Here is a 13,475-nt window from a genome sequence, read left to right on the forward strand (position 1 = left end):
GTGTCCAGAATCATCCCTAGGCACAGCAGACGTGTCGTCAGGATTAGCTGCGATTTTGGAATATTTAGAATCCATCCGTGCTGTTGTAGCAGTATCCGAGATAGTGCTACTCCGACCTCCAACTGTTCCCTGGACTTTGCCCTTATCAGGAGATCGTCCAAGTAAGGGGTAATTAAGACGCCTTTTCTTCGAAGAAGAATCATCATTTCGGCCATTACCTTGGTAAAGACCCGGGGTGCCGTGGACAATCCAAACGGCAGCGTCTGAAACTGACAGTGACAGTTCTATACCACGAACCTGAGGTACCCTTAGTGAGAAGGGCAAATTTGGGACATGGAGGTAAGCATCCCTGATGTCCCGGGACACTATATAGTCCCCTTCTTCCTGGTTCGTTATCACTGCTCTGAGTGACTCCATCTTGATTTGAACCTTTGTAAGTGTTCAAATTTTTTTAGATTTAGAATAGGTCTCACCTAGCCTTCTGGCTTCAGTACCACAATATAGTGTGGAATAATACCCCTTTCCTTGTTGTAGGAGGGGTAATTTGATTATCACCTGCTGGGAATACAGCTTGTGAATTTTTTCCCATACTGCCTCCTTGTCGGAGGGATACCTTGGTAAAGCAGACTTCAGGAGCCTGCGAGGGGGAAACGTTTCGACATTCCAATCTGTACCCCTGGGATACTACTTGTAGGATCCAGGGGTCCTGTACGGTCCCAGCGTCATGCTGAGAGCTTGGCAGAAGCGGTGGAAGGCTTCTGTTCCTGGGAATGGGCTGCCTGCTGCAGTCTTCTTCCCTTTCCTCTATCCCTGGGCAAATATGACTCTTATAGGGACGAAAGGACTGAGGCTGAAAAGACGGTGTCTTTTTCTGCAGAGATGTGACTTAGGGTAAAAACGGTGGATTTTCCAGCAGTTGCCGTGGCCACCAGGTCCGATGGACCGACCCCAAATAACTCCTCTTCCTTTATACGGCAATACACCTTTGTGCCGTTTGGAATCTGCATCACCTGACCACTGTCGTGTCCATAAACATCTTCTGGCAGATATGGACATCGCACTTACTCTTGATGCCAGAGTGCAAATATCCCTCTGTGCATCTCGCATATATAGAAATGCATCCTTTAAATGCTCTATAGTCAATAAAATACTGTCCCTGTCAAGGGTATCAATATTTTTAGTCAGGGAATCCGACCAAGCCACTCCAGCTCTGCACATCCAGGCTGAGGCGATCGCTGGTCGCAGTATAACACCAGTATGTGTGTATATACTTTTATATGATATTTTTCAGCCTCCTGTCAGCTGGCTCCTTGAGGACGGCCCTATCTATAGACGGTACCGCCACTTGTTTTGATAAGCGTGTGAGCGCCTTATCCACCCTAAGGGGTGTTTCCCAACGCGCCCTAACTTCTGGCGGGAAAGGGTATACCGCCAATAATTTTCTATCGGGGGGAACCCACGCATCATCACACACTTCATTTAATTTATCTGATTCAGGAAAAACTACAGGTAGTTTTTTCACATCCCACATAATACCCTCTTTTGTGGTACTTGTAGTATCAGAAATATGTAACACCTCCTTCATTGCCCTTAACGTGTGGCCCTAATAAGGAATACGTTTGTTTATTCACCGTCGACACTGGATTCAGTGTCCGTGTCTGTGTCGACCGACTAAGGTAAACGGGCGTTTTAAAACCCCTGACGGTGTTTTTGAGACGTCTGGACCGGTACTAATTGTTTGTCGGCCGTCTCATGTCGTCAACCGACCTTGCAGCGTGTTGACATTATCACGTAATTCCCTAAATAAGCCATCCATTCCGGTGTCGACTCCCTAGAGAGTGACATCACCATTACAGGCAATTGCTCCGCCTCCTCACCAACATCGTCCTCATACATGTCGACACACACGTACCGACACACAGCACACACACAGGGAATGCTCTGATAGAGGACAGGACCCACTAGCCCTTTGGAGAGACAGAGGGAGAGTTTGCCAGCACACACCAAAAAACGCTATAATTATATAGGGACAACCTTATATAAGTGTTTTCCCTTATAGCATCTTTTTATATATTTCTAACGCCAAATTAGTGCCCCCCCTCTCTGTTTTAACCCTGTTTCTGTAGTGCAGTGCAGGGGAGAGCCTGGGAGCCTTCCCTCCAGCCTTTCTGTGAGGGAAAATGGCGCTGTGTGCTGAGCAGATAGGCCCCGCCCCTTTTTCGGCGGGCTCGTCTCCCGCTCTTCAACGGATTCTGGCAGGGGTTAAATATCTCCATATAGCCCCCGGAGGCTATATGTGAGGTATTTTTTGCCAAAAAATAGGTTTACATTGCCTCCCAGGGCGCCCCCCTCCCAGCGCCCTGCACCCTCAGTGACTGCCGTGTGAAGTGTGCTGAGAGCAATGGCGCACAGCTGCAGTGCTGTGCGCTACCTTAAGAAGACTGAGGAGTCTTCTGCCGCCGATTCTGGACCTTCTTCTCTTTTCAGCATCTGCAAGGGGGCCGGCGGCGAGGCTCCGGTGACCATCCAGGCTGTACCTGTGATCGTCCCTCTGGAGCTAATGTCCAGTAGCCAAAGAAGCCAATCCATCCTGCACGCAGGTGAGTTCACTTCTTCTCCCCTAAGTCCCTCGTTGCAGTGATCCTGTTGCCAGCAGGACTCACTGTAAAATAAAAAACCTAAGCTAAACTTTTCTAAGCAGCTCTTTAGGAGAGCCACCTAGATTGCACCCTTCTCGGCCGGGCACAAAAATCTAACTGAGGCTTGGAGGAGGGTCATAGGGGGAGGAGCCAGTGCACACCACCTGATCCTAAAGCTTTACTTTTTGTGCCCTGTCTCCTGCGGAGCCGCTATTCCCCATGGTCCTTTCAGGAACCCCAGCATCCACTAGGACGATAGAGAAACATTGTTTAGTATTCTTTCTACTACAGCTCAGAGAGCGATCCTCCCTCAGCTCAGAGAGAGCTCCTCCCCCATCAGTAGGAACGTGTAGCAAGCAATGGAGTCTCAAGGCAACAACAAATAAATAAACTGGAGGGGAGGGCAAAGGTACTGGTCCACCTGCCTCAGGAATTGGCTTCACTGTGCTGACTACTCTCTACCATACAGTATGTGTTGTGCTGGTATTAGTTTTGCTACTGGTCCTGATGAAAATGCTTGAATTCCAGAATTTCAACCAAAATTACATCAGGTAATGGTGCTTTTGCACTAACAGGAAGGGGGAACCTGCAAGTTCCGATGATCCTGGCTGCAAACTGCTGCTTCTTCTTCGCAAGCAGAAGCCAGCCTGTGAATAAGCAGCAGTTAATGAGCAGTAACACTGCAATGTCCCTAAAGGTGCACAGTAATAGAGGCACTTCTAAGTTCCCCAGCAGTGTCTCTGACCCCTTCCGACACTGTCCTCTGCCCCTTCAACATATGTGTTTCTGCCCCCTTCTCCATCAGTCCTTCTGCCCCCTCTCCATGGCTGGTGACTGCTGATCAGAAGCAGTGGGAAGGAACAAAGACACAATTGTATTCAATACTACATAACTGAACCTAAGAATGCTAGGTAAGTACAATCATTCTTTAATAAATCATTAAAGCTGTTTCTCAGGTCAAAATGTTACCCCTGGCAATTACAGTGCTATTGCTAGCAGTAACCCCTGACAGCTATGAGAACACCATTATATAGGGAAGCCTGCTTACCAAGAAACATAGTGGTACTTATGCTAACACATTAGATGAAAATAATTTTGCAAACATGCTTTATTCTTCATAGTAGTAATTGGATCATTGGTTGCAAAGTTAAAAAAATAAAAAAATAAAATAAAAATAATTTCCAATACAGACTGTCATTCATGCACCAATTCAGTACACGAAGTAGCTTGATCTTTAATATTTCCTATTATGGTATGTGGTGTAATACTTAATGGGGGAATTCAATCAGCCGCTGTAAATTACTGGGAGCTGAATGATCCCCCAGGACTATACAATTTGCCCCGAAGTCAGGAGTTAACTCTTTTTTTTACCTGCCTCAGTGGCTCGAAAAAAAATCCTGATAACTAGTGGGTTATTTGGAGTCACGACCAAGTTAACTCGCAAATCTGTGAATTTTTCATGGATTCTGTGTGTTAACATCCGTTGACCTGTGTTAACACCCATTAACTCTAATGTCCGTTAACAAGACTGCCCGGTAAAAAAGGGAATGCAATTGAATAGCTACGGGTGTTAAAGCATGAGGCTACCTCCCTTTTTCCACCGTGAAAAGTTTTCACAGCTAATTAAATTCCCCCTTGGGTACATTGCTATATCCCAGAGATCCTGAGATGAACCTGTGCTCAGTGAAGTAATGGGTATAAAAGGCTTGCTTAATTAATTGATCGCAGACTGTTTGTTCAAAAAACATTAGTGCGAAGATCAGGCGTATCAAATATTTCCCAGATGTAGGGGTCAGGTAAATCTCTAGTGAAAAGCAGGCTTAAAAGAGATAGCACAAGTATACTATATGATAGCTGGAAAATACTGTGTATTAGCATAGGGAAATAACAAATGTCCTCTCTCCAAAGATAAAAAGTAAATAAAAATAAATTCAAGTGAAATTTTGAACATCTCTTGATGTGTTGACATTTGTTTCAGGGTTTTCAAGGAAGTGACTCTTGCAGTGTGAGATGGACCAGTAACTTATTTGATTGGCTGCAACCTAAATAAAAATCTTGTGATTTTCTATTAATGTGGCTCATTCTGAGACCATTTAACTGTGTACTAATTTTCATCTACGAGCACTTTTATAAATTACTTCAATATCAATATCGGATTTCCGGAACCTGGCTGGCTGTCCATGGCCCTACTGCTCATTTTATATGCAGGAAACTATTTCTTTGGAATAAAAACAGCAATGGATAGGGATCATTATTACAGATAATCTGGCGTATTTTCTAGATCTAACCTTATTCTTTGTTACTGTGAGATACAATAAATGTCCAAGTGAGATTCTACAAATATATCCTGGACTATTCTAGAAGAAGGTGCGCCAGCACTGAAACAGAAATGAGGGCATACAGGAGGAATGTCTCCCATGCTATACTGTGTGCTGACCGGATGCAGGTAAAGTATATTATGTCTTAACTTGAGCATCTGTATGATGGGAGATTGCTTTATGGATTAAAACGTTGCACTTTATTACAAAACGGATGTGCTGGCCCTCTATCACTGGTTTGCTGCAAGGTAAGATGATGAAGGTAATTGTATATATATATATATATATATATATACACACACAGTGGTGCCGAGAGAGGGGGGGGGGGAGGGTACAAATTATCTGGGCCCAGGTCTGATGGAGGGGCCCAGTGGAGACCCAGGGTCCCCCCCTCCTCTTTCCTGGCAGCAGCAGCTCTTCTTCTCAGCCCAGCACACGCTGCTGTATGCTGGGCTGCAGTGTGGCCAGGGAAGTGCTTGAAATACAATTTTTTCTGTATTTCTTTCTAAGGGTGCATGGTCACGCCTCCTGTGATTAGGCCACACACCCCTGAAAAGTACCTGGGCCCAGCCAGGCTCTCTGCTACCCTGGCTGGGAGGCATGCCACGTTCTTGTGAGTGGGTGTTTCTCATGCTAGACACGCCCCTAAAGAGGTGTGGCCATGTCCCAGCATGTTGTGGTCACACCCCCTCCAGGGGGGGGGGCGTGGGGGCACAGGAAGTTGTTGTACCGGGGCCCAGGATTTCTCTTGGCAGCCCTGTGTGTGTGTGTATATATATATATATATATATATATATATACATATACGAGTGCACTCCTAAACTTGGAATATATATATATATATATATATATATATATATATTTTTTTTTTTTGTTTCATATGGAAAGCCCTATATTTAATTATGCAAATACAATTACACTGGGAGGTAGGTTGCTTATAGCTGTGACACACACTCAGAGTACCATGCTCTATAGGCACCTCTGAAGTCAAGCATTATATTTTCATTCCTAAATTTGCAACGTGACACATTGAGGGCGAGGCCATCTGAATAATGAAGTCATTCCTGATCCCTTAGGCACCATATATTTCTGAATGCCTGATTGACATATGACAGTGACAACGGAATGCTGTGCATTCAAAGTTTTCTAAACAAAAATGCACTGAATACTTGGGCAACAATGAAGAAGTGAAGAAATCAAAACTGTACCCTCTGTTTCCGCAGACTTCCGGGGCTGGTTGGCGATGGGCTTGGCGATTTCCCAGAGCGAGGGGTAGAAAGCTGGCTTCCCGGAGTTCCATTGACTGAGAGAAGAAAAAAAATGAAGTGTGTTCATTAAAAGAGATTTTAATCGTTGTCAGGCTGAGCTTTGTCTCACTGAATCAGAGTATAAAGGATTGTTGCGATATCTTTCTGCTTACCCTAAAAACAAACACCCCTTTGCCATCACTCCATTCATAAGGCTAAGGGAGAGAAGCCCAATCCTTCATTCAGATACAATCAATTAACTTTTACACTGACTCTAAGATAAATTAATCCGTATTACACAATTTACTTCTCTTCCATATAAATCCAGCGATATTAATTTATCCTGAGTAAGCAGCAATTAGTAGAGATCTGAAAGCCCTCAGTATATATAGATATAATGATAAAAAAATACAGAATGATTCACTGTAACTATCTACAGTAAGTATATCATGCATCAATCGACATTGTGTAGATTAATTAAATGATTCATTCACCAATTAATTAAGACTTGCACATTCATTAACTGAGTGCAAGTAATGTATTCCTTGTTTTCTCTTACTAGAAGCTATTATGCATTAAAAGAAAATTCAAACTTAAAAATGTACCAATATTTTGCAGACGTTGCACTACGGAAACCCATCATCATTTACCTAATTCTACTGTTTAAACAATAATTATCTCATGATAACATGTTGCATAGTCATTATAATATAATTAATGGCACTTTGCTACACAGTCTCCTGTAGTACAGTATAATTCAAGCATTGTTCAGTGCTGCAGAATGATGCTGACAACCAAACATTAAAATGAATACATTCTGAAAATAATAATTTTCTTCTTGTTACTCTTAATAATATTAATAATAATAATAATAATAATAATAATAATAATTATTATTATTATTATTATTATTATAGTAATAATATATACTGCTGCAGTCTGTTCAAGACAGAATGCAAGAAACCACAGTAATTTTAAAGTAAATAAACTTATCACAGATTTTATTTGCAGAAAATAAGGCAGGTGACTTACCTTCTATAAGCTCTAACATTGATAAGGCGGTTGTGATTAGACAAGCAGAGTAGGCAGGTATTATTATTAAAAAAAAAAAGATAAAAGGAGAAGAAAAGGCTGCTTTTTACTGAGGCTGTAGACAGTGGAAGAGAGGCAGTGTGAGGAGTTTACGCTGCCATACAGCCAGCTGAGTGAGATGCAGGATTCACAAGCAGATGCTTTTAATGCGTAAGCCTGACGTCTTCCAAAGTAGCAGTGGGAGGTGCAGGTGCTGTCTTTGGGCTAAATCAGAGGTGTCAGTTAAGCACAACGCTGCTGCTATTGCAATGAACCCCCACCCCACTCATTCTCTCTGTTCCTATTAAACCCTCAAAGCCTCAGTAATTTAATAACTCTGTTGTGAATCATGTGGCTCTTCAGGGAGGGCAAAATATCAAATGACTCATCTGGAAATTGAAAGGACAACAATTCCTAAAAACCATCAATGACTATCTAAACACCAATAAAGGCAACGCTGTACACCAGTCTCTAAGGGCTCTGGGCTACAGTTCACAAGACTCTTGTTTGTCATATTTACTCTCTTGGTGAGAAATCAGTGAACAAAAACACTGCAGTGTACACACACACACACACACACACACACACACACACACACACACACACACATATACTTTCTTCTAAATTCGTTGTTTTACATGTCTGCATGAAGCTTGCCACTTATGTACAGCTATACATTTTCATTACTATTTTATAGTTATAGAAAACTAATATAGAGGGGCACTCACCAGAAATTTGCACTTAAAAAGCATTGAGTTTTAATGCATACTTATCAGAATAATGTCTCAAACAGATAATTCAATTTTCTTCGACGTTTCGATCCCTCAGGACCATCATCAGGAAATTACAACAAGCACAGCATATACAGCAAGTTACATCTGTTCATATGCACCAGTATCAAGTGATCAATGCCTAGCGGGTCTCCTAAATACGCCCAGCACCTTCAGGACAAGCAGCATAATTAATTAACTAATTAAACTCATGGAGCCATCCAATCATGGAAAAGGGCAAATTGTTCCATTAATGAATCATATCTAATCCCCTCCTAGAGACAAAGAACCACAAACACCCCTATTTTAATGGCACTTACCAACAGACAGACTGGTGTTTAATCAAACAATAATGACAGCTAGAATTGTGTCGGCGTGCGTTCCATTGTGTTCAAATGGAACGCACTCGGCTTCATGTGGTGTGTGCATGACCTCCCCTCATCACACATCCACCCCATGTGTCGCCGCTACATACCCGACGCATGCCGCCCGCGTGCGTTCCACCAGACCCAGCTGGAGCGCACAACACTTCCGTGTCACTTCCGGTCGCGGCTAAGGGGCGTCACTAAGCACAGAGGATTACTACGACGCCCGTTGTCATGGATACAGATCGGGAAAGTGTTGTATATACAATCACAACCACTTTCTTAAGCAACATAGCAATCAAAGGTTATATATACAGCGCATACACATTGCATCTAGCGCTACTGGGGGACATTTGCTTGACTATGTAAAAAACTTTTGTTCGGCAGCTGAATATATAATTTTCTAGATTTTTTGAAAGAATTCTTTTTACTGCAAAAACCCAATACCCCACAGGCATAGTAATGCTAGGGGGAATATAGAGCATAATGGTGATCAACAATTTCAAACCTAAAGTGCTAAGGCAGAAAGGTGCTAACAGTATCAGGGGACCCGCTAGTAAGAAGTTAACACAATACACATAAATATACATAAATATACAAAACCTTCATACCACACACAGTGTGTCCACATAAAGATGGATACACCACCTCATGTGAAACAAAACATGTAAAAAATCTTATAAACAACAAGCAACATACATATTATTTGGTGTCCATATCCAATAATTGAGGACAAATTTAAAAGAACGTGTTGGCAAGAATGCTTAGATTTAGAAAAACCTTATAATTAGAATGTCCAGACCAAAACCAGACCTAAACCCACATTCAACGCAAAAAAATACTGAAAGAGTTATTTTCATTCAGACCATTCGGAGAAATTGTCCCCAAGCGATAGATCCATCTTGATTCTAGCTTCTTAAGAACAAGGCACCTATCGCCACCTCGTGACAGGGACGGTACCCAGTCAATGATCCGGCATTGCAATGTGGATAATTGGTGTCCAACTGTTAGAAAGTGTTGCGCAACCGGATTGTCAGTTGATCCTGTAGAGAGGGCCTTTCTGATCGTCATCCTATGGTTGGCCATTCGCTCCTGGAACATACACGTCGTCATCCCCACATACGACAGTCCACATTGACAGGTGAGTAGATAGACCACATGGTCCATACGACAATGTAGCTTATAGCGTATCCGGACGGGCCTTCCTGTTTGTGGATTGCGGAAAGTGGGTCCCAGGCACCATATAGCGGCAGGTAGTACAGCCAGTACATTTAATGCAACCTGGTCTCTGGGTCATTAACCACGTATTCTCACTCTCAGGTTGGGATCTACTGGGATGCATCAACAATTGTTTAAGGTTTCTACCCCTACGGTACGCCATCATTGGATTATCCATATTTGACATGGTTAATGATGAATCTGTAGAGATGATAGGCCAATGTTTCTTAATAGATTTAGAAACTCTTGAGGACTTCTGATCAAACTGGGTCACAAAGATCATACGATCACCCTGTTTATGTATTTTTTTACGAATATTCTTACGTGCTCTGGTGAGGCATCCCTCTATGGTTTTACTATCATAGCCCCTATCCAAGAAACGTTGGCTCATTTCTGACAACTGAGCTTCTGCAATAACTGGGTCAGAATTGTTCCTTAGCACACGCATAAACTGTGAAATTGGTAAGCTGTTCTTTAAATGTGGCGGGTGATTATTTTTCGCATGCAATATAGTGTTTCTGTTCGTGTCTTTGCGATAAAGGGTGGTACTCAGTCTGGACCCATCCCTTTTTACCATCACATCCAAAAATTGGATGTTAATGCGACTACACTGTCCCGTGAACCGAACATTACCTTCCAATAAATTTAGTGTACTAAGCATACTTTCAAAATGCTCCTCAGTGCCTCTCCACAACAAAAAAACATCATTGATGTATCTCTTATAATAAAGAATCCTCTCACCAAACTGTGGAATGATATGTGTGGACTCATATTCATGCATAAATACTCCAGCGTAAATCGGGGCCACATTGGACCCCATCGCTGTCCCTGCACACTGGATGTAATACCTATTATCGTACATAAAATGATTATACACAAGAATGTGCTCCAACAACTCCAAAATAAATTCAACTGGTGGCCCTGCTGGTCTATGGGCAGACATTAACCTCCGAACCGCTGCAATACCCTGGTCGTGTGGAATAATCGTATACAGGGAGGACACATCTAATGTACATAACAGCGTGTCCTCCGGTAAGTCATCTATCGTCAGGATCTTGTCCAGAAAGTCCCCCGTATCACGTAGATAACTTGGGATAAACCGTACAAGGCCCTGCAAGAAGCTGTCCACAAACATGGCCAAGGGTTGCAACAAAGAGCCCCTGGCCGATATGATGGGCCTACCAGGGGGGTCTATCAAGGTCTTATGCACCTTTGGCAGAGTATATATCACTGGACAGACCGGGAAATCCACCTTAAGGAAGCCCACGATCTGTTCAGTGAGCCAACCATAAGTAACCGCTCTATCCAATGAGTTATCAACCATTCGTTTGATACGGGGAATGGGATTACTAGTACATTGGATGTATGTGGCCGTGTCAGCTAATTGGCGTTTGATCTCACGATCATAATCACTGGAGTTTTGAACGACAACTGCCCCGCCCTTGTCGGCAGGGCGTATCGTGATAGACTGATTACCCCTAAGTGATCTTAACGCCTTCCACTGTTCAGGGGACAAATTGCTGTGAGACACCAGATCTTTATCATTTTCAATATCTTGTTCAACCATGCGCAAGAATGTACGTATGCTAGCATTAGAGCACTGTGGATCAAACAAGCTCGGTTTTCGTAGAGATCCAACTGCATAACTTTCGGCTTGATTGCTACTATTATTGCGAAAAAATTCTTTTAATCTCAATTTACGACCGAACTTGTATTGATCCACAGCCAAATTGAAACGATCATGTCTCGATGTCGGCACAAAAGACATTCCCAACGATAGTAGTCACAATTCACCCGGAGATAACACATGTGAAGACAAATTGAATACCAGGCTTAAATCTGACGTCTCCTCCTCCCCCTTCTTTTTATACCCCCCTCGCCTCGGGTGAGACCTCCGCGACGAGTGGTATCCCTTGTATAGTGATCTAAAAAACCACTTGGTGGACGGGGGGCAGAGTGGTCGGTATCAGATGTTGAGGGGGAAGTTGTGATCTCAAATCTATCAACCCCTTTTGTTTAAAGTACCTCTGTGTCCTCCGGCGACGAGACACTTGTGTGTTACCAGTCAGCCAGCGATAGACCTGGTGATTAGCATAATCGCTGGTTACTGTCTGTAACTTCTTCCTCTTAAAGGCTACTAGCTCGTCTTTAAAGGCATCAACGGAGGATTGTAGTTTTTCACACCACTTCTCAGTTTTATCCGCCTTGAAAGAAGGCAAGCTGGCTTTATCTAAAGCTACAATCTCCTCACGTACTTTAGCTACTTCAGACCCTACCTCCTCTATTACTAGAAGGATAAGGTCTAAAGAGCATTTATTAAGCACGCCGCACCATTTGCTACAGAAGAGAGCATTGGTGCGGCCAATAGTGGGTATATTAGCTACCCGAAAGCCACGTATGATTTTTTTGGTTCTATGGTACTCTGACAAGAATTGACCGTGCAGGGTCAATTCCACCTCTCTTCGTTTTAATCTAAGGAGTTTATGATAAATATCAACCGTTTTTTCAGTAGGTAACTTCTTAAATTCCAAATGGTCAAAATAGATCTTGTCTGCATCGTCATCTGTCAGAGATACCAAACCACTTTCTGCGGCTTGTAATAAACTCTCGTCAAAAGCAATCGAGGTTGTCTGAGACATAGATAGAGATAAATGACCCCAAAAAAAGGAGTACTTAATGGAAACAGTGCACTCTAGGTACAGCCAAGTGTAATATAACCTGATGATTAAACACAAATAGCCCAGCAATTGAATATCTATTCCCTAGAATCTAGAAAATTAATCTCAATCACAAAGTATACATGTATCAGATCAAAACATGAAAACAATCCATATCAAAACATCATGATGTGAAGAGGCAGCGAGGAGCACCCAAGCCAACGCGCTCAAAAAACAAAAAAGCTTAAAAACTGAAGAACACCCTCAAAATGATCAAGGTGAAACTTCCAATAAAAACCACTAGACTGATGGTGATATGAAAAAAACATCTATAACAATAGATTATGCTCTATATTCCCCCTAGCATTACTATGCCTGTGGGGTATTGGGTTTTTGCAGTAAAAAGAATTCTTTCAAAAAATCTAGAAAATTATATATTCAGCTGCCGAACAAAAGTTTTTTACATAGTCAAGCAAATGTCCCCCAGTAGCGCTAGATGCAATGTGTATGTGCTGTATATATAACCTTTGATTGCTATGTTGCTTAAGAAAGTGGTTGTGATTGTATATACAACACTTTCCCGATCTGTATCCATGACAACGGGCGTCGTAGTAATCCTCTGTGCTTAGTGACGCCCCTTAGCCGCGACCGGAAGTGACGCGGGTGCGTAACGCGGAAGTGTTGTGCGCTCCAGCTGGGTCTGGTGGAACGCACGCGGGCGGCATGCATCGGGTATGTAGCGGCGACACATGGGGTGGATGTGTGATGAGGGGAGGTCATGCACACACCACATGAAGCCGAGTGCATTCCATTTGAACACAATGGAACGCACGCCGACACGATTCTAGCTGTCATTATTGTTTGATTAAACACCAGTCTGTCTGTTGGTAAGTGCCATTAAAATAGGGGTGTTTGTGTTTCTTTGTCTCTAGGAGGGGATTAGATATGATTCATTGATGGAACAATTTGCCCTTTTTTCATGATTGGATGGCTCCATGAGTTTAATTAGTTAATGTTATGATTCCAGTACTCCTGACCGGAGGAGATCTTATGACAATGGCCAGAGTACTGGAAGGGAATGCTGGTTACGGGAGCAGGAAAGACTAGTTGCCCCTGGCGCCCTAACTCTATTGTCTCACCCGTGCTATCGGAAATCCCTTGCGAGACTATGGTTTCTTGAGCCCCAGGCA

General features: G+C 42.9%; 1 protein-coding gene across 5 annotated transcripts in view; it reads right to left on the bottom strand.

Moving 5' to 3' along the window:
• The window catches only part of DCLK1 (doublecortin like kinase 1), a 560,745-nt gene that overhangs the window by 179,605 nt on the left and 367,665 nt on the right, over nt 1-13,475 (bottom strand). For 4 of the 5 annotated variants that reach the window (XM_063951824.1, XM_063951822.1, XM_063951823.1 and 1 more), the window contains one exon: nt 6,166-6,260. In XM_063951824.1, the coding sequence (XP_063807894.1) occupies nt 6,166-6,260 (95 nt within the window). Of the gene's footprint in view, nt 1-6,165; nt 6,261-7,236; nt 7,500-13,475 lie in introns of those variants that run through there. The other variant, XM_063951825.1, reaches the window with a different exon arrangement.

The sequence above is a fragment of the Pseudophryne corroboree genome, chromosome 2 (assembly GCF_028390025.1).
Source record: "Pseudophryne corroboree isolate aPseCor3 chromosome 2, aPseCor3.hap2, whole genome shotgun sequence".
Lineage (NCBI taxonomy): Eukaryota > Metazoa > Chordata > Amphibia > Anura > Myobatrachidae > Pseudophryne > Pseudophryne corroboree.